The 22,817-nt window shown below is 36.9% G+C and overlaps 1 protein-coding gene across 1 annotated transcript in view; it reads right to left on the bottom strand.

Annotated features, from left to right (window-relative positions):
- cfap58 (cilia and flagella associated protein 58) overlaps positions 1-22,278 on the bottom strand; it is a 71,380-nt gene extending 49,102 nt beyond the window's left edge. The window contains exons 1-11 of the mRNA XM_043232697.1: positions 22,156-22,278; positions 20,962-21,222; positions 20,692-20,840; positions 20,324-20,480; positions 19,142-19,336; positions 18,696-18,833; positions 16,815-16,974; positions 11,583-11,665; positions 10,826-11,017; positions 5,955-6,116; positions 3,896-4,042 (exon numbers count right to left, since the gene is read on the bottom strand). Of these exons, the coding sequence (XP_043088632.1) occupies positions 3,896-4,042; positions 5,955-6,116; positions 10,826-11,017; positions 11,583-11,665; positions 16,815-16,974; positions 18,696-18,833; positions 19,142-19,336; positions 20,324-20,480; positions 20,692-20,840; positions 20,962-21,222; positions 22,156-22,161 (1,650 nt within the window). The 5' untranslated portion in view covers positions 22,162-22,278. The remainder of the gene's footprint in view (positions 1-3,895; positions 4,043-5,954; positions 6,117-10,825; positions 11,018-11,582; positions 11,666-16,814; positions 16,975-18,695; positions 18,834-19,141; positions 19,337-20,323; positions 20,481-20,691; positions 20,841-20,961; positions 21,223-22,155) is intronic.
- Between the last annotated feature and the right edge of the window lie 539 nt (positions 22,279-22,817).

The raw sequence follows: 22,817 nt of genomic DNA, 5'->3' as shown, positions 1-22,817 counted from the left end.
ACATGAAAGATTGCCTTTGTTCGTCATTTCTCTCTCTCGTTCTTTCTCTCTAGTTGTTTGTCGATCTTCTTTGCTCCGATTTTCTTTCCCATCAGTATATTTAAGTTCCTTTTGCCTTTTGTTTGTAAAGTGATGCCTGAAAAAATTATCGTTAGATGACAGGAAAAATGACTAAGCCGGGTTTCCATGCAACACTAATCACATGACTCAATCTTACACAGTGGTTGAACAGTTACAGTAATTAGAAGAAGCAATTACTTAAAGTGTTTGTTAATTGTGCATTTACTTTCATTTTATTTTTTTTATATTTTTTGGTAGACCTACATTTTGGGGTTGGTAGACCCTAAAGTAGATAAATCTCATTAAAATACAAAAAAAACTATGGCAGACCTCATAACACCCGTTTTCTACATTCCTACTTGTGAAAGATAATATTTTTCTGTTAAAAATGTTGCTTTGCTAAAGCAGAAGCAGATGATTTGGCGGCACATATTGCTTAAAGTATTTTTTCTTTGTAATTCCTAATTTGCATCTCTGATCTGAAACTACTTTCCCTATTTAGTGAGATACTTAAGTAACCGGTTTACCTTCACACCTTATTCTGCAGAGATAAAATGGATTATAATTAAAAACTTTTAACAAATAACAATGAGTTAATATATAACTATAATTATATATACCAAAACAGGTATACAGATAAAGACATTGTTGTTCTTACAATTCTGTTCTTAATTACAGTTCCAATATCACGATAATTCATGCATATTTTATGAGATGGTTAATTCATCTGAATTCAAATGACCTCACTAGTGCAAATTCTAAATTGTGCTTATTTTAGAAGTTAATTTCTTTAGTAAACTACACCAATGTACTTATTGGTACGTATTTTGTGGCTCGCTAAAAAAGTGCACCAAGCTACGTTAATGCCATGAGACCAGGTAGGAAAAAACAGCTATAGCATTGACTGAAGATCTACTTGGCATAAGACAGCTATGGATTCTGTTTATTAGAAGAAAGAAAGAAAGTTCTACTTCAGCTATTTTTGCTGCAGGATGTATAGATCTTTATGACTCAGTCTTCGTGATTATGAATTAACTGACTATTCATAATGTTGACCAAAGGATCTTGTCTGAAACTCTGTCCTCTGGAAGTAATTGCGAGTGCTCTTCAGCTCTTGATGGCGTCTGGTCTTATACTGTTCTCCGTGGCTTTTTCTCATCAGTACAGGAATCTAAAGACAGGGAGCACTAAGCTTGTCTCAAACATGCCTCTTACTTTGATTAGCAAGAGTGAAGTGTGCTCTCCACAGATTATGTTGATATCTGCCATGAGAGAGTCAGCATCTGCCCAGTTCACAGACATTAGTTTACTGTGTGGACATTTCAAGTCTTCAGTGCATCGTTTGGTCTCGTCTCTCCCTTTCTCTTCCATTGGGTGCCTTGCCATGGTTCAAAGGAGAGGTGAACATCCCAGTCATCACGCTTCCTGAGAACCAGTCAGGGAGCCAGACAGCACCTCCTGTGGCATGCTGGGTAAGCTGCTCAAGTTGGGTGGCTGCCCACCAGCCCTCGAGACCCGTTTTCTTTTATTAATGAATCTTTCTGTCTAGTTCCTTACTAATGCACACACCGTATTTCACTCAGAATGAGCTTTTAAAGATCTTCAGCAGTGCTTAACGCAGTCAGATACCAGGAGAGGGTGTTTAAGAGCATTTGACTATACGCTTTCCGAGACAGCATTTGAATTAATCAAAACAGATATGCACGGATCTGTTTAGATTCGAGGTAGCTCATAATCTGATCTGTGCGAGTCGAAATTTTCCACTCATTGTCGTCCAGAACTCCACTACCCTCCACCCCATGAACAGAGGAACCTTCCAGTCCGAAACCATCTGTTCGGACCACTGGTCCACACTCCTCTGAAACAATCTGTTCAGGTTGATGGAGCCATTTCACCATGCTCCAGATATTAACTTACAGCGGGGTCCAAAAGCCTGACATTTTATGCTGGTTTCTTTGTTTAACATTTTTCAAAATGATAAAAAGCATTTATAAACCGACATACATATATATATTCACAAACAATTAAATGTCATCTGTAATGTTTTCATTCACTTGCAATAAAACTAATTAAAACTATAACTAATGCACTTATTTATGAAATTAGAAACTGTTGAGAGATAATTTAGCTATGATCTTTGCAAGCAAGGTCCTTCAGCACTTCACCATTCTGAAACTAATACAGATTAGAATTAAAAATTGTTATCAAAAACTAATCACCAAAATAGCATGATGATCAAAGATTCATAGAAAATGCATATGCATTATTCTAAATCCACTTTATTCAAATGTGGGATATTGATGATATAAAAATTTTATTTTTCCCAAACCTTTGACAAACACACCACACGAATAACATTTTAAAAAAAAGCATAAAATCCTCAGATGTTTAGACCCCACAATATCAATCCACCGCCGCATGTATCTTGTCATAAAGGTCCATAATGCATGTGTGCATTATATGCTGCATGAAGAGCTAAACTAGTATTAGTGGCTACTTTAGATCTGTTGCATCAGTCAGTATATTAATGCTGGGCAATCACACGCTCTCTCTCTCTCTGTGACCACACCCCTCGGTCTATACCTCAGAACAAGGTCATATATAATTTACAACTCCAATAACCACCAAAAAGCATTGCATATTCATTAAGTCTTTCATGTCAGATGTTGAATTTGAAAGTGCGTGGAGTCAAAGCCCTCTCTGAACCCACATTTATATTTCTGTCATAAAATATGGAGTGATCTTTTGTGTTTTCTTTTATTTCTTGCCTTTTTTGTGCCATCCCATTTGATATTCCAATATTATCCTTTGTGAGGGTGATATTGAAAGCTTGTGACAGAGAGAAGAAGGGACGTGCCATTGTATTTGATAAGATCTGGAAAGTAATAATGAAAGGATTATGAAAAATATCTCCTCAAAGTTGAATGCAAGGTTACTTTTTCTTATGCTGCCTGGTCATATCAAGTGCCATAAATGAGCACCTTTAAGAACAGTGAAAAGTCACGGTGTTCACACACACACACACACACAATAATCAACCAACTAAAAAAGTTCAAATAAAGGATGTGTATCAGGTAACATTTCAGCTATAGTCATAGTCAGAAAAATACAGCTGTGATTGTGATATTACTTCTTCCATACAGTAGTTCAGCAAACAAGAATTGAATATTGAATAACATATATAGAATCATATAACATATATTTAGAATTGCGTTGTTTGTTTTTGCCAGATAATTTGAATTACTTTTTTTGAACCAAAAAACAGTAAGTTATTGCCATCCACTGGTGTTAATCTGCAATGTACAGAATGACGGTATAATTAAATTAAATTAAATTAAAACCATATTTTAAACCAAACATTACTCTACTGAAAGATTTGACAATACTAATTCATGCTAAATAATTAATAATTAAAAAAAAAAAAAGTTAAACCCTTTCAACTGAGTAAATATTAAGTATGAACAAATTATGAACTGCAATTGCGGTATTCATATTTTTGTGAAAATGTTCTGCTTTCATGCCATTTATTTATTCATTTGATCATTTTTATTATATTTAAAATATTATGTTTTATATTTTCTTTTTTTAAATAATATTTGATTTTTCATGTTTTGTAAGTTTGGAATGACATAAAACACTGTGCATGGTTTCTATTTCTGCACATTGCACTGTGCAACCCATAAAAATACAAAGTTGAGCATTACCACATGCTTCATTGGAAGCCTGCCCCATGATGCCTAGTAAGGGTACTGACGCTGCATGGTAATGTTAGATCTGAAATTATACAGACCAAAGATGCCGAGAGAAAGTGGCAGTAAAGGATGAAACGGGTTACCTTGAGATTTTCCCTTTCTCTCTCTACACGCTGGAAGTCCTGGCGCTCCTTGTCTAGAGCCACCTCTTTTGTGGTGATTTCATCTTTTAGCTGTTCGAACATGTGGTTCACGATCTTCACCTTGCGTTTCATCTCAGCGTTCTGATCCTAGAAGTGAACACGGGGAGGTGTGTGAGAAATTGGCCGAACTTATACAGACACAAAGACGGCCAGGCAGACGACCGCCCAAGCTCAATCACGCTCAAAGCACACACAAACACGCGCTTATTCTTCACTGCAGCGAGAAAAAAAATGACACAGCAGGAATGGGTCATCAGCGAAAAACAGACAACAAAGGACAGTCGTTTATAGACCTGAAAAATAAGTCTTACGCTTGAGTTTCTTAGTGAAGATTTCACGGCTTCCTTTTCTGCGTTGACATTTTTTCTGTTTATGCGGAAAAGTTTTGGGCTTGGTCTTTTTAAAATAAAAAAATACACAGGCAAAAGACTTTGTTCATATGACCGTAATGAACCGTGATTTGCTGGTGGGTGATGGATATTCTCATTCTAAAGGAAATAAATAATATTATAAATAATAAATAATATGTGTGTAGTGCAGGATGAGTCACCATCAATCGATGCATTTTCCTAAAAGAAACATATTGTATATTTAGGGATAAATTCATATATACCGCGTGACGGGAAGAGCAGAAACAGTGGGTGTGGTGTTAGGCCTTGAAAAGGCTTTTTTTAATTTACAAAATCACGTGTCCAAGGGGAAAAATGTGTCCAAAATAAAGGGGGAAGTGGTGTCCTCGTCGTGCTGCGGGTGTAGTGAAGGCTTGGCAGTGTTCAAGGGGGAAAGCTCCGGGTAAGAGGCGGAGTCTGGCGGCGATGGGAATTCCCTCAACCCACGAAGACACCAGCGCATGTACGTGGGAAGAGACCGGTCTCTTGAGGAGAAACGCGCTCTGCATTTAACAGAAGCGGTGACGAGGCTCGATTCACTTCAGGTGTGTCTTATCACACGCCGCCAGACCTGTCCAATCCCGCGCCCCTCCTCTCACACACACCCACTCCCGTCGGGAGCGAATAAAGGACGGGGTGATGCTGATAATGAGTGTAGAGCCAGCTGACTCGTCACAAATACCAGTAAAAAAAAAAAAAATACTAAGCATTTTTGTTGTTTTGTTTTTTGTAAGAAATCTATAAGAAAGATTTATTCAACAGGGACATTAAAAACAGGAAGGTTTCCACACCTGTTTTCAACACTGATAATATGTTTCATGGGCATTAAATTAACATAAATAATTATTTCCGAAGGACCATGTGACACTAAAGAATAGAGCTGCTGAAAACTCCGCTTTGCCATTACACAAATAAATTACATTTTACAATTCAAATATTCAAATAGAAGATAGGAATCTTAAATTAAAACAATACTTTTAAAATATAACTATATAATTGTAATCAAATAAATGCATTAATGGACTAATTAAGGTTTCCTGACTTCTGGATACATTTTGGAATTTAAAAGAGTACTTAAGCAAGAAACTCACTGGAAAGAGTAAACACACTGGGAGTGAGTAAATAATAACAGCTTTTTAATTTCATCTTGAACTTTTCCTTTAACTAAGTTGCTCAGCAAAACTGGCACCAGACATTCAAAGCATGACAGTGTTGGACCTGAAAATTCACACTAATTCTCCACTATGGAGCTCCTCAAGGCAATGCTGAGAATGCAGCTTGTGCTGCATTTTGAATTGCATTCTGAAACATTTTGCAATGCATCACTGCGTGAAAATGGGTTTTGTGTAGCTAGAAGCATCTGCATTCGTGTACTTTCGTAGTTTCACGCCTAAGTCCGCACGGCAGGGGGGTTAGCTGCTATTTCCGACTTCGTGCAAATGGGGCGAATTCCTGGACAAAGATTAATGTTCGCACCTCCCTACACAAGTTTCCTTGGGGCGAATTTCCCAAAGAAGTCGCCCGACGGATCTACTGGCCTCTACTTCTGCTCTCATGCTCATGGGGAGTAGATCTGTAAGACGAAGGTCCACACACATATACACACTTACCTTGGCCTCAATCAGGTTCTTGCTAAAGAGGTTCCTCTCCGTCCTGACGTCCTCGTAGAGATTCTGCTGCTGCTTCAGTTTCGTTTCAGCTTCTGCGATTCTCTTCTTATACTCAAATATCTGCATCTCCTTCAGTTTAATGTCCTCAATATTCTCAAGAACCTGAAAAGATGGACAGAAGCAGCGGGGTTAAACCTGGAAAACCAAAACTACTATATAGCTCTTCTTAATACCTCTCCGTTGTCCACATAGGCAGCTACTTTCAAGTATCCCATACAGTCTAAATAGTCTATTGTTGACAGTACAACTATGGCTCACACGCACACATATTTATACCGCATGACCAAAACAGACTTGAATCATGCTTAAAGATTATTCAAAAAGACCTGTTCAGATTGCAGTCTTAAAACCAGGAAGTAAATTAGCATTTCCAAACACAGAGCTATTTTCAAATTTATGTTTAAGGCACGACTGTGTATGATTTATGTTGTAGAACAAAACATGACAGTCACTTTATATGTTAAACACCAACCTTACTTTACTCATAAATCAAAAAACACTATTCTAAAAACCCATTAAAACATTCCATTGTGAATTAGCATTACAAATGAACAACGCGACTAAACAGCTCTTTAAAGTTAGCATGTTTCCAAGCTAATGCTCTAATCAGCACAAAACGCCTCGTAAATTCAACCCTGAGTAATACAGATATATTTTATTTAAATAGAACATTATGGATGAAATTCTTAACACATGTCAAAACAGTGCATTTTAGATGCTGCTAATAAGAACAAAAACTGTTTTTATTATTATTATTTAAATATGTGGTTCTAGGGTCCAATGATGAGCCAATAAGTAATACATAATTAACAATTAAAAAACGAACTTAATACATTTTCAATACATTTGATGTATTATTTTATTTTGATTCAAAAAGGTTGAGAATGTTTTGAAAGAAAATGAGGCCACCGTAATGTATAACTGCTTTATTTGTGATGCTCCCATAGATTTGGGTCAAAATATATGAGGTAAAATGTGAGACAACATCATTTTGTCGTCTGTTGCTATATACAGCCTTCCTGCCAAAATTTGTAATGGTGTTTACGTTATTCATCAAGAGGTTATGCAACCTTGCACTGACGCAAATGCAGACTCAGAATTGCCTTTACCTTTGTCTTCACATGTCATGTTTTGATTTGCTTTCTATAACTCAGATACTTTAGGGAACCGAAAAACTTGCCTTTGCAAAATTCATTGAATTTCACTGCAATCTGAACATTTGCCAATCCATGTTAACCTTTTCACTTGTGCATTTATAAAAAAAAAAAAAAAAACAGTTTCAGTGGGGTTATATTGAAATAATGCTAAAATAGATGTACTTTGGCCTGAGCACAGGCTTTCAAAAACGCATAGGATTTTTTTGTTAAATTGACAGCAGAACGTATCCAAGGCTGTGACGTTTAAACTCGCATGTGCTGTATTGAGGGTTATATTTTGACAGCTTTCAGACATTCAAGCTAATCACATTGTGTCTGTAGAGGTAAAGAAATGTGCATGTGTCAGTTGATCCCATATTGGTCTGAAAGTAGTGTGTATATAATCAACCAAAACATGAGAAAAAATACTGCCTGTCACTTCCCGTAAATTCAACAACTCACAATTCATAGTCATCTCCGAGTCCTTATAAATCAAACTTGAAAACACTGTAGAGTTTCTCCATCATCTCCTCCATAAATCAAGCAAAATTCACTCATCTGAACCCGGCAAAAGCCATACTTTTTTATCCCCTTAAATGTCATCCTATAGGACATCACGTTGGTTTTGTCCACTGGGTGATTTTGTGAAGCACCGCAGTGCATAAAGTCATCGATCATATCAGATGTCAAACAATCTAACCTAGAAAAAGTTCGATAAATAGCATTACAGTACCATATCATTACATTAAATCCAATATGAAAACGCGTGCCCTCTTCTAAATGAAAAAGGATTTATATGTTAAGATTTTATCTGCTCAAAAGCCTCATTTCATCACACAGCTTCAATTTACTGCTCATACGATGTTTACAAATTATTTTTCATGTAGAGAGTAGTACATGCATGCTCTCATATTTAAAGGTTCACCGATAAAATGCTGAGAATTTTTATCAGTCTTATTATTCAGGACTAAAGGACGTTCACCCTTAATGGTTTTCTATAAATAACACGCCATTAATGATGGTGGAACATTGGTGAAATATAATGAGACAGTCTGGGGATGTTATGCGCTGGCCTTATAAAAAATTACAGACTGAAGATTTGCCTTTAAAATTATATTTAAAAAAAAAAAGACGGCTTTCTAAACAACAACTATATGCAATACAGTGCTGGTGTATGAAGGGGGCAACAGACAAAATTGCAAATAAACGTTTAATAGCACTTTGTATGAAATGTCTCTAAAATTTCTGTGCTGAGAATCGAGAGCAAGACGGCGTTCCTGCACACTTCCTGCACAGGCTGGATGGAAATGCTAACGAATAGCTAGCTTTCTTCAGGCATTATAGACCTACTTGTTTGAACCGTGTTTCTTATTTTAAATCAGAAGAATTTTTTATTCTCTGCAAAGTACCAGCGCAAGCCACAGTTGTGGAGTCAGATCTCAAGAGGCAATCTCAAAACCATTAGCTAAGAGCTTTTTCAACACGCGGCCTTACTAATGCTTACGGCTGAGCATTTTTTTTTACCTGGAATTAGATTATTAACTTTTCAAAAAAAATCTCTCCGAAAGAAAGCAAATGTTAGCAATGCTGAATACATGAAAACGATGTTGTGTCTCAAATAGCCTCTGGTTCCTAGGAAACTGTGATAGCTGTTCCAAAATAAACACCTTCTGCAGCGCAACCTTCATGGAGCTGAAAAACTGAAAAACTGAAGGCGACTGCTTGCACTGTTTGGTGTGTAAGACAGTATAATGAGAGCTGTGAGTAAAGGCAGAATCTATAGATGCCACTGCACAGTGTGTGTATATATATATATATATATATATATATATATATATATATATATATATATATATAATATATATATATATATATATATATATATATATAAATTAAATATAACTTATATATTTAATGTTTATTCCTATATATATATATATATATATATATATATATATATATATATATATATATATATATATATATATATATATAGATAGATAGATAGATAGATAATTAAACACTGTTCAATTTTGTAAAATCCTGGCAATATTTTACACTGCAGATCTTCAAAGGATGGTGCAGCTAGTTTACACAGGAACAGGAACACTATTATATGGAATATATTATGTTTGGTCTTATCTGTCCAAGACAGAAAGAGAGTTAGAGGATGTGCCTGGAGCTGAATGTAAACCTGAATCCTCCTGTTCATGCTGCAGTGCACTTTCTCAACATAAAACCTGAGAAAACAAATGTCAGGGCAAATGCCAGGATGCTAAGGGGTGCGTCAACACCAAAAAAAGAGAGATTTTTCATGGACCACTGTTCTAGATAGATATGTTAAGTACAAAGGTATTTAATGATCATAACATGGTAGTCTGTAATTATAATTAACACCACCACTTTGTGATTTAAAAAAAAAAAAAGAAAAGAAAAAAATAATCAGTCAACAGATGGTTTTAATCATCAGAACATTTAATTTGAAAAAAAAATTACTTGAGAGAAGCAAAAACTTTCTAGCGGCAAATTAAATGTCTTAATACAGTAATTGAGTCTAACTGGCCAATCAGTCATCTTAAAAATACCTTCTTTGCATCTAATGCATTTCCACCAGCATGTTATTTAATTGAAGAACATATACTGAGAACAGCAGGTGACACATTAACCGAACTATAATTTCCTCGTGTTATAAGATCTCTTATAAAAGGTCAGGGTGAAATAACTAAGCGAACCGCAGAGCTCATTTACAGGAATAGTTCACCCCAAAATAATAATCCTGTCACCATTTGCTCACCCATATATTGTTTCAGACCTGTACGACTTACTTTCATCCATGGAACACAAAAGAAGTAGTACAGAAAATTATAACAGAATGAACATTTTTTGGGTGACTAGCCCTTTAAAAAATGTAGATTGTTGGTATAATTAAAACAGGTTAAACATCAGACTCAATCAGGCCGTTCTCTAATTATGTTGTTCATGGCACGCTTGACTTAACTTGATAGTTGCTCATTATACCTAAACAAGTTTGGCCATAAGTGCTTAAAAGTTACTGCATGAATTGTGTACAGAGCGGCACACACACATCGCACTGTTGCGATAGCAACAGATTTATAAAGTCATCAGTAAGATGACTCACACAAGCATGCTGAAGTACTACAGAGTGAAGAAATGCCTTCAGGGATTACAAGACAAAAACCAAGAGACTCTCGACTCTCAACAACTCTTAGAAAGTAAAACATTGTAAGAGAAAGAAATGTGAAGGGATTTGAATTTTTTTCACTCTTAGGCCTAAAACATACTTTATGCAAGCATGAATGTAAATACATCAAACTACGCAAGTTATATTTAATTTATCATGTTTTGAAATGGGTTCAAATTCAATTCACATCTCGGTGCAATTATGTGTTGCATTCTCAGTACTGTCACGAGGGGCGCTATAGCTGCAGCTTACGCTCAGTGTTCATATGGATAGATTGCAAGCTACCTATAAGAAAAGCTACCTATAATGTGATCGTCCTTCAGGAAGTGGCATCACGTTTGGTGGGTTAGTTGTCTTGTCGCTTTAAAGCATTCTATTTTGATAGAGAAAAACTGCAAAAACGAGTATGATAGTATGATCACTCAGTGACTAACTTTTGCGCGTGTGTGTGTGTGTGTGTGCGTGTGCTGTACCTTCTTGGTGAGCTCACTGGCCTCGTTTATGTAGCGATCCCTCTCTTTCTCCAGCTGGTAGATGATCTTTCGCTGTTTCTGGGCTTCGTCCCTGTAGTTTAAAATCTCCTGTTCCAGAGACTTCTTTGACTGCTCGTGTAACTTAACAATGGTCTGCTGTTTGTCCGTTTCATTGGCCGCCTTGATCATATTCTGGAAGAAACACGCGCAAGCTGACACAACAGTTTGCAAATATACTTAGCAAGAGTGACTCGAGATTTTCAGAAAACAGACATGAGAATCCGAGCTTGAGAATATGACGATTTTATTCTGTGATGTATTGCTGTTCGATAGATCAAAGGAATGTTTCTCCAAGGTAAGCTGAAATCAAAAGCTGTGTTTGTATGCCACAGTGTGTGTGTTTGCGAGACAGAGTGTCTCCTGTGCAATTAAATATGAATATCCTGTTATTTTCATGCGCACAATAGCAATGCAATATTCAGCATGTCAGCAGAAACATCATGCACCTTCTCTTGTTTTCTGAAATCCATCTGTGCTTCATAACAGCGCGGGGAAGCTATGAGAACTGCGTAAAAGCAGAACCGCTGCAGAAAATTAGGCCTTTGGACAGGGTGCAAATAAGGCCTGAAAAAAGGCCTGATCCCACTGACGGACATCAAAATTAAATGTAGTTTACTAACTAAATGTATAAAGTATTTACTTACTACAGTTTGTACATCTAAAGTCGTTTTCAAGACATTTTATTAGGCAAACACACCTTGTTCAGGATGTCCCTCTCCCGCACCAGTTCATCTATAGCCTTCTTGTCCACATCCATCTGCTTTTTTGCAGTCTCCATTTCTAAGAAAAACAGAAAATAAAGCACTTATTAGTATTTTTTTTTCCCCTCACTTGTTCTTTCAAAGCCAGCGGGATAGTGCTAATTATTACTTTTCTTTTTGAAAGGCTTTCCGCTAATAAGGTTGTTTTCAGAAGCACTTTCCACAGTCTGTGAAGGACCGACGTAAAATAATTACACAATTCAAAAAGCCCATTATGCGGCTGCAGGCATAAGAAGGTAGAAAAGAGAACTGGGACACGGAAGGACTAAAAGAAAGAGCAGGAACGAGCGAAAGCGTGTCTCGGCCGTCAGCGAGCAGGCGTGCATGAGTGGACATCGTGGGGCTGCGCTGTCATGTGAAATGGCCATTCCATGTTCCGTCCTCGCATGACCCCGCCTCCTCTTCTCCTCGGACGGCCAGCTCACTGACCCCGCTGTCACAGCCTATCTCATCAATCACCCAGCCAACCCTGATTAAGATGACAACATCCATCACCGTGGAAACCCCGATTAAGATGACAACAGGGCTCTGGCTCCATCCATCAGCCGTCAAACACCCCCCCCCCGTTCGAACCGTCCAATCAGAGCCCGGAGACTTTCGCTAATATGAGGATTTCTTTATAAATTACTGGCTTGATGACAAGTCTGATCATTTGTCAAATCGCACAGATGGGATCAAGGACATTGCGATAAATTAAGTGCAGACTAAAGAGGTTTTGTTTTTGTCGTTTCCACACATAGCATTTCCCCTCCGTGTCCGGCAGTTCCCGAGAGCATGTGACATATGCAGTGGTGTAGTGTGTTGTAATTGGACCGCATGACAGCGGACAAAAACATGTTAAATGCAAATAATAAGAAGCGATTAACCATGTAATAGATTAGACAGAAAAATAGGGAGGAGAAAACTTTCATCCTTAACATCATTTTGTAACTCTTTTGTTGTTAACATCAAAGGCTGTGAATCCAATAAAGTTGTATAACTGTATGTTGGCAAAAATGAATAAAAATGAAATAAAAAAAATTTAGAAATGTAAAAATATTTATTATGCGTTTTAAATTATCGTCATGATACCAAAATTGAAGAGATATTTAAAAAAAAAAAAATCCTGTTAAAATTTTCTGATGCTGTGTAAATTGTAAATCTATTAGTTTTCTTAATTATATAAATTATAACGTGCGTTTTATTTATACTAGTGCTGTCAGACGTTTCATCACAATTAATCACATCTACATACATGTTTGTTTACATGAGTGTGTACTCTTTATTCATTATGTGTATATACATTTATATCATTATATGTTGTATTTATATATAAACATAGCATTTTTTCTTATATATAAATAACTGTATCTGTCCTATCCTATATTTTTAGATTTTTTTTTTTACTTATTTACTTAATTATTAATTAATTAATTCACACACACACACACACACACACACACACATATATAACAAATAACCAAACTTGAAGCAAAACAGCTTTGTAGATCCACTGTATAGATTCCTAATAATAATAATTATTATAATGAGGCAAAAGAAACCGTTTCTAGCCATAGAACAGCATGAAACCGAACTTTCCGTGAATGTTCCTTATGTGCAGCAATTTGACTAACAGCCCGCTCAGACAAAGCTCTCTGGATTACAGGTTGGACAGTCAATAATTGATGAGCCTGACGAAAGTGTCCCGCTACATTGGCCCTAGGGTTTCCCTGAGCAGTGCAGACTATATGGTGTAAAGATAAGACTGAGGTTAAGCACCAACACTCCACAGACCTCGTCATTTAGCCGATCCTTTGATCTAAAGTGACCAGCTTCACAGGGACAGTCCCACTGCAGCAACCTGAGTGCTGCGTTCAATGACACAACGCTGACGGCTCAACCTGCAGCGTCCTGGTTACCAGACGAGATCTTTATACTATACCACTATACCATCCGACACAGCTGAAGCCATTAGGATCTCTGCCTTTCCTGCATTGAGTCTCCTGAGAAATCTATCTATCACATGCTCAGCTGGGATGGACAGATCATGGGCGTCATCATAGTAATGGATGCCGGTCATGGGGAGAGGTCATAGTGGTTGGAAGAAAGACGGAGCGAGCAGGTGTGGAAAGGAAGAAGAAAGAGCAATCTGTAAAAGAACAGATTCCGATCGTATGTCATTCACCGCAGGTGTGCGTCTCGCATTTTAAACCACAAGCAAGCAGAAGATGAAACATTTGCAGATCTTTTAAACATACGAGCACGCGGATCTCTTTGATGGTAGTTTTCAAATGGCTTTGCTTTTACGGCTAATTATCCACTGTATAAAAGTTACAAAAATGCCCATAAAGACTGAAATGGATTAAAACGTTAACATTAGCATGATCTGCATAAACTAAATAAAATAAAATGGTCAGAACAATAGTAGCAGTACATAAATATATCGAATAATATAATTAATTGTGAATACATTCAAACTGCTTTATTGTTAGCATTAATATTATTATGACCTGCGTGGCCCATATGCACAAAATAAAATAAGATTTCAGAAAACAATAATACTGAAAAAATGTGTATATATAAATAATATATGCACATATACAAAAAATTGTATGGGGTATGTTATTAGGTGATACATTTAAGTGATACATTCGTCTTTGAAGTGTACAACAAAGCCTTTCCTGGCTTTTAAAATTTGATAGACCCATTTATTTTGCTGTCCTATGCACAATTATACGGTTGGCTGCATTTTATTAACTGCATTATTTTGTCCCTTTGCCGCTACTCAGAGATTTTTAGAACAGACCTGTGACCTATTTTTGGGTCACAACCCACTGATTTACAACATGATCCCACATGATCCTGTAAACACGCTGCTTTTCAAACTGGTTCTGATAGTTAATGCCATTTCGCTCCATTCATTTCCCCTTTTCATTGTTTCATTATATCACCCCTGTTCAACCTTACAAAGCGCAAATAAACAAACGTTCCGTGCCTCCAGATAAGCGGTCTAAGCTCTGAACATGAATCAGACACACAGGCTAAGGTCGCTTCATCAGCCCAGAGTCCACTGTTTCCTTTCTCTAAAGACTGCACACATGAAAGCATGAAATCACAGACCTAAGTGTCAGATACTGTTAATTTCATTCCAAACACTTCTGTCACAAATACCTGTGCCTATTTTCATAATTAGCGCAAGAGTTAATTAGTAGCCTAAGTATCATAGTATTTGCTAAAATACACAATTCATTACAGACGGAAGCCCTGATGAGATATAATGATAATTAGACATGATTTAAAAGCGAAATTGCCAATTATTCACAATTTTTATGAAGCTTGCACTACCACATAGACCTTTACCTCTCATCCCGAAATGTTTGAAAGTTTTTGTACTGTGCATGCAGATTAGAGTCAAACACACCGCTACAATAATCTAACAATAATCAGATACACTTTACTAATAACCGATTCTTTTTAATGAATCGGATTGGTCTAACTGATTCGCACAGAGGTAAGACGCATGTTTTTATGAAGAAAGTCTGTGCAACATTTTACAACGTAACATGCTGTTTATCATGTTTAGTTTTTTTTTCCAACCCAGTAAATAAAAGTGTATTTTCAAATTTAATTTTCTGCAAACTTTAAAAAAAGTTGTCAGCCTAATTGGGGTTGTTATTGTTTTAGGCTCCAGATAAATACTGTTCTGATTGAAAAAAATATATATATATATATATATATATATATATATATATATATATATATATACCATCTGATAGTTACATATTTAAAAATAAATTGCCCATTAAAACAGCTTTGAAGTAGTTTGTCACAAACAAGTTTAACTGTATGCTGCTATAAATAATGAGAATTTTGTATCTGGTAAACAACAGTTGGGGTGAATCAACTATGGAGAAATGTGCAGATCCCTACTAGGAGCTGATTAAAATGAGTGGAGTCAGAAAGAGGGAAAAAAAGACATGAATGTGAGAATTATTATTATTATTTTTTTTTAAAAAAGACACATCTGGAACAATGACCGACAAACCGGAAACTATAATTTTTCTTACCAAAGACCTGCAATCCAGATTTTCAAATCAGCAGGGAAGAACAGAAGACGTGCGGGACGGCATGTGCAGGTGGAAATGAAAATCAGAGATGTGGAGAGCGGAGTAAAGAGGTCAAATGAAAAAAAAAAAAAATTTGATGTATTCATTGTTTGAACGTAATTACTTTCAGCTCTATCTTCCTTTAAAACGTATTACCTTTGTTTAGGAAAAAAGAGAACGAAGTAGGAAGATGATGGTATTTGAAGACGTGGAAGAGAGAAGTCTGAACTCAAGTCCACTTGATGATGTTAGTCAAGGTTTCTTTTTCTGAAAACATTTAGTTTTAAATTGTTCGAATTGCAAGCTCCGTCACCCCAGTCAAAGCTGTCCAAATATACTAAATAAATAGAAGAGTGCGTGCTGTATTCATCTGTTTCAGTCCGGTGACGTTTCTTGTTTATGATCATGAGTGTGCTATCTCTGTGTTTTTGTATTCATCGCCATTACATTGCCCTGCTGATAACGAGGACGAATGATGATGAAATAAATAAAAGTCTGGAATCATTTTTTATGTTTCTACACAAATTCTTACGCTCACCAAGGCTGCATTTGTTTGATCGTAATGAACAAGAGATATCGTGAAATGATTACAATTTCCAGTTTAATATATTTTAAAATATAACACATCTCCATGATGGCAAAGCTGTATTTTTCAGTGTCACGTGATCCTTCAGACGTCATTCTCGAGAAACACTTCTTAGCGATATGTTATGACTAAGATGATTTCAGAATGGCTTTATTTCTTAACTTGGCTGTAATGAGTTCCGAAAGTAAAAAATACTGTGCATCACACTCTTGTTTCATGAAAGCAAGTTCTGCTGTCAATGATATGACTCCTTTAAATAAATTAGTCCCTGCATGGAAAGAAATAATGTAGGCTGGACAGTATCAGTGCAGTGGTAAAAATCTGAACAGAGCTCTGGAATTGCAAAGAATTCAATTGAATGTACAATTATGCTATATGAATTTGGAAATATATTTTACCACAGTGGCATTTTATATTCATACAGATTTAAATAATACATTTATGCTGTAGAGTTCAACTGTGGGTAAGTGTGTGTGTGTGTGTGTGTGTGTTCTTGCCTCTATCCAGTCCAGTGATCTGATTCTTGAGTGTTTCCCTCTGGTTCTCCACCTCCACTTTCTGTTCCTCCATCTGTCTGAATCTCCTCTGCACCCCTTCTCTCATTTTGCTTAGTTTAGTGATCTCCTGTTTCAGCTGGGTTACTTCCTCTTCTTTCATCTGAACCACAGAGGACATGAGCCATTACAGTGTGCCTGTGTGCGCGCATGTGAAGCCCAAACTAGCCATTACTTGTTAAAAACAACTAGGTTAATGCAGCAATCCTGTAAAAACTCAAATGCATACAACTAACTAAGTTTGGGGTTGGTAAAACGTTTAACGGTTTTGAAAGAAGTCTCTCACGCTCACCAAGGCTGCATTTATTTGATCAAAAATGCAGTAAAAAAGTAGTACTTAAAAAACCTTTTCCCTATTTATTATATGTAATTTATAATATTTTAAAATGTAATTTATACCTGTGACAAAAAGCATTTTTACTCCAGTCTTTAGCGTCACAGAAAACTCTTTACCGCACTTCAATCAATTTACTGAATCCATATCAGGATGGAAAACATGTTAATTTCTGAAATAATAATAAAAATACTGACCTTAAATATTGAATGGTAGCATCGTTTTTTTAACACTTATGCTTTTGAGGACTGGAAGCGTGCATTGTGTGGATTACGTGTTTATATCATCATCGTGAATTGAATAACTGACTAACTGACTAATATAAATGCCAATAGATGCACAAGATGATAATTGCAGAGTATAAACTGAACACATGTAAATGTATTAGGAACATGAGGGCTCTGTGATGCTAAAACTGTGCCCTCTTGTGGCCAACATGAGTTTTGCGACCATTACTCATTCACACTGACTCACAGGACGAGCTGGGAATGCCAACACTACCAACAAGGTGCAGTGAATTAGAAACGGGAATCTAGTTTGCAGCACGGTTGCGCAGGTTGACTTTGCCTCTCTCTCAAGAGATGAAGATCGTGCTCGGTCAGTCTCTGTTGAGACAGAATTTGTCTTTTTGTTCCCTTATTGGTCAATAATACTACACTACAATAGACGTGCCCATAATAAACAGAAGGCCTAAAAATACAGCTTCAGCATATTCTGCAGAGAGGTGCATTCATCCCAGTGCTCTCCCATCAGACTCAAGAATACAAGCCAGAACAAAGAGAATACGGGGCATTTCATTAAATGTAACATTTGCTGTATTAACCCCCACTGTGTGACTGGAAGTTTAGAGCAGGAAAGATCCATCACCAGTCTGACGGGAGAGGAAGAGGAACGGAAACGTTCATCCTCTAGAGCTCTAATTATGTAAGAGCGAGACGATTTTGTCAGATTTAAAGAGGGCAGCATCATAAATCTGTAGGTGTGTGTGTGTGTGTGTGTGTGTGTGTGTGTGTGTGTGTGTGTGCACCTACAGTTTGATGTCAAGAATTGATCCCCAAGTACTGTTGGATAGAGATTTGCACATTCCTCTCTAGGAATGAGGAGAAGTGCTCGAAGGATACTGTACTGATAAACTTGTCCCCAGGCTTTGGTTCAATAAGTCGGTAAATCTTATTTTGAGGAAATTTGGGCCTCAAATGTTAAACGCAAAACATATATATTCAATTTAAATGAAAAAATACCTACAATAGCTGGAACCAATCAATGCTCTCCATTAAGTAAAAAAGATGCATAAATTCTATATAATGCTGTATTAAAAACCTAAAACAATATTTGAAAAAAATCATTTGGGGGCATCTTCATTTAAAAAACAGATCATATAAGAAATAAATTATAAAAAAATAAATGGTTGTAAAAAATGAAAATATAAATAAGTACCGCAATTAGCCAACTACTTAAGTATGTGTGTGTGTGTGTGTGTGTGCGCACACCTTCAGGTCCGATGCTCTCTGTTGGTTCTGTTGGGAGAGTTGCTCTAGGCTGATGCCACTTTGTTCATAATCCTGCTGTAGTTTAGTGTTTCGATGTTGGAGTTGTTCCATTTCTTTACTGGTTTTCTCATTTATAATCTGTCAAAAAGGATACAAATTACTTTCACGTTTTACGTTTGTTCCCAACCTAGCTTCTGTGTGACAAAATAGTAAAAAAAAAATGTCTTCAAATATTAGCTTAATTTGACAAACCTACCCTCTAGAGGGATTTTCAATATAGAAACGTACAAATCGTAACTTTTACATAAAGTTAGTGTTTAATCCAGAAAGTTTTTCTACTGGAGTTATGGCAGTTAAAATGAACTAAGATGCCCTACCATTCAATGTTAATGATACTTACAGTGTATCACTCCTCCACCCACTGACACTAGATCAGGGTTTCTTACTTTGTGTTCCTGGAGCTGTTGTTCCAGTTTCTGCTGATCCTCCTGCAGACGCTGACTCTGCTGAGTCAGTGATTTAATATCTGATTGTTTGGACTCCAGGTCAGTTTGAAGCTGCTTTACTTCTTTTTCCAACTTCTCCTTCCTCCTGGTTTCCCGATGAATCTCATTCTGACGCACTTGGATGTCCTGCTGGAGCTGTGAGAGAGAGAGCAGCTTTGTTCCAACTGGTATAAATTATGCCTACAAAGAGCATCTATATATCTATCTATCCATCCATCTATCTATCTATCTGTCTGTCTGTCTGTCTGTCTGGTGAGGTCAGGTCTGTCTGTCTCTTGTCTATCTATTGTTTTTGGTTGGTCAGGTCAGGTCAGATTCGGTCTGCCTGTCTGTCTGTCTATCTTTCTATATATCTATCTGTCTGTCTGTCTGTCTGTCTGTCTATCTATCTATCTATCTATCTATCTATCTATCTATCTATCTATCTATCTATCTATCTCTATCTGGCCTGTCAGTTTATCTATCCATCTCTGTCTGTGGAATCCGTTTATGTCTTTGTCTACCTGTCTGTCTATCTATCTATCTGTCTCTTTCTATCTATCTTTCTCTCTCTGTATGTCTCTCTCTACCTGTCCGCCTGTCTATGTCTATCTATTTGTCTCTATCCTGTCCGGTCCGGTCTGTCTGTCTCTCTGTATCTGTATCTGTCTCATCTATCTCCACTTTAACTTTTGGAGTCACTTCTAAATGGAATGCATGCAGAGTTTAAAGTAGCTCGTCAGACCACTTATTGATCTCCTTACTGTGCACACTTTGCGCTAGTTTATTTTGCCATGGAGGTGACAGAGGAATTAAATCTGTCCAAGTTTACAGTTTTAACTGCCGCATTCAGAAGGTGTTTCATTTCTCACAACATACAATGATACAAGACAAGAACTGCTAGAAATTCTTACACATTTGAAGAGTAACAATCACCACACACCATGTTTCAAATATTGATTTGCTGACACCCGATGGACATTTGAGACAAAAAATGCTTTAATTTAGCCTAAAATGTTTTAAGCACTGATACTGATGCCAGTGATAAAGTGAAAAATTCTACTTTTGGGTCAATGTTTTTGCATGTTCTCGTTATCACAAGACCCAGTGGTGTCGTAAACAATGTTTTTTTTTATATTATACCTGAGCAATTGTGTCCACCGCTTTGTTCTTCTCAGCCTCTATCTCCTGCTGAGCATCAGTGGCTTTAGTGAGGTTCTCCTGGAGTGTCACCACCTCCGACTGCAGAGTGTCTCTCTGCTTGGTCAATTCCTCTTTGATCTTTAACAGATCGCCAACGCTAGACACATTCAAAAAGGTTTGTGAACAAGCTTTGTTCTACATCCTCACCGAGGCCTTCAGAAAGGTCCTCTGAAGGCCGTCACGTAGCATATACCATAGTACATAGTTATGAATAACAATACACTCTGTAAGATGAAAGCATGTAACTGCCTCTATTCTACCAGAATCAAAAGAAAAACTAAGAACAGATCGAACATAACGTTGTTAACCTGTATTCTTGGCCCTCAGAAACTCCAGCTCCTTTTTCAATGAGCTTGTTGAGACAGGTTATTTCTTCCTTTAGTTTCAGTATTGTTTCTTTTGCCTGCAACTCCTTCGCGTGTGAAGCTTCAACCATTTTCCAGGCCTTGTCAATTTCCTAATCAACAGTAAAATAAACCAATGATTTGCTAGGGCAAAATCACGTCATCACGTTTACTTCTGAATACACATTGAGCACAATATCCATTTTAGTGTGCAGCGATTTTAGGCCAATGTACCATTTTAAGAGAGGTGATTGTGGCTTGATCTTCATCAGCTAGTTTCATGGCTGTGGATACTTTGACAGCGTTGGACATTATCTCCGCGTTCAGCTCCCTGCATTTAGACATCAGCCTCTTTTCGTTGTCGTGAGACTTCCGCAGAGCTTTTGCAACCTTCTCATATTCCACGCGGAACTTCTCAAATTTTTCGTCACCTAATAACTCATTCAAAACCTCCTGGATGTCTTTTTCCAAGGTTTCAAAGGTGCTGTCCTCTGTCTGAAAATCAGAAAACGTTATACCGGTAAGATGTTACCTGATAAATTAGGGGCTACGCTGACAATGTAAACGTGGAAGGGAGTCTAAAAGAGTTGAAGAGAGGCTGGCAGATTTGTAACAGTTTGCAAGACTACAGTAGCACTGCTGATGATGACATACTGAAATATATGATCAAACACAAAGAACAAAGACGAGGCAGCAGGTGCTAGTTTTTACGCAGCTGTTAGATTTCCCTACAGAAACATCACAGAAAAATATTAAAGGAATCACGCACCGAAGCTTTGTATAATCCGCTTAAACACACAGTTTATCAAGTGCGGTCAATCATTTCTTCACATCAGTATTTCAGATCTCAGATTTACAATTGACTGATATAGCGAAAAAGCCTAGGGCATTTTATTTTGGCAGAACATAGATAATTGGTGAGAAAAAAAGTAATGTATGAGAACTGTTACTTTTAATTAGCATTTTCCACTGTATAAATGAATAAATGCTTTTATCCTTGTGTTATTAAAATGGTAAATAGCAAATAATGATAAAAAAAGGTAAATTATTTTTACAAATATAATTACAAATATCTGCCCCACTGTCCGTATGTTAACGTTACAAATTGTAGTCTACTTCTAAAAAAAAATCTTTATTTTTTAACATATCAAATTTCGGCCTTTATTTTTAGCTAACGTTATTACATCTAGCATCGACTGTAGGCTACTTTAAAAACATGACTCTTCACTTTACTGTAACAACTCGAAATACTGAAACGCTTCAGTATAGTGTCATGTAGTAAATACTGGATATATTTCACGGTGACAGCAGCAAAAAAATAACATGTGAAATGCTAATAACTAACTTATTAGCATCTCAGACACTACGTTTAGCCGTGTCTTATTCTAAGAGCTGATAGTGGTTAAGTCTCTCCACAGATCAACATACCTCCATTGCTGTCGTCTGACTTTTCTCTCTAAAACCCAGCAAGATGTTGTTGTTTTTGTATTTAGCAAACTGTCACACACATAATATCCGTGTTTTGCTTTAACAACACGCACGACACTGTTTTTGGTCACCAGGGATACGCGTCCTCGTTGCCCGGCAACCGAGACCCGCCGAGCGCGTCGGTTGAACTATTGCGCCTCACGAAATGATTGTAACGGGACATAGCGCTCCCAAATATTACGGAAGGATATTGTACAGAGAGAAGACGTTTCGACGCTAAGAATAACGACTAAATAATATATAAGGTTCATCGACGTTTTGAGAGCGCGCTTCCTGCTTTGTTTGTGTTGTTCTTTACGCTAGGTGGCAGCTTTACACAGTGCAACGCCTTGCAATAAAGAACAGTAAAAAATACTTATCAGCTGTCAGTATCACCGAGATCCATTAAACATATGTATAACAAGTAAATGTGGGTAATAAACAAATGAGCATTATGACCAACTGCCCTTTAAAATCGTCATTAAACTGTCATTAATTGCACAGGGACACTGTCATTCTGGAAAAATTGTAATTTATCTGCCATCATAATAGTGGATAATCACACTTCAATATCTAACAGAATAGAAATCACCTGCTTAAAACAGTTTTTTGTTGTTGAATAA

Source organism: Puntigrus tetrazona, chromosome 1 (assembly GCF_018831695.1).
Source record: "Puntigrus tetrazona isolate hp1 chromosome 1, ASM1883169v1, whole genome shotgun sequence".
NCBI classification, from domain to species: Eukaryota; Metazoa; Chordata; class Actinopteri; order Cypriniformes; family Cyprinidae; genus Puntigrus; species Puntigrus tetrazona.
Note: the sequence above shows the minus strand (reverse complement) of the source record. Positions and strands in the feature narration are given on the sequence as shown.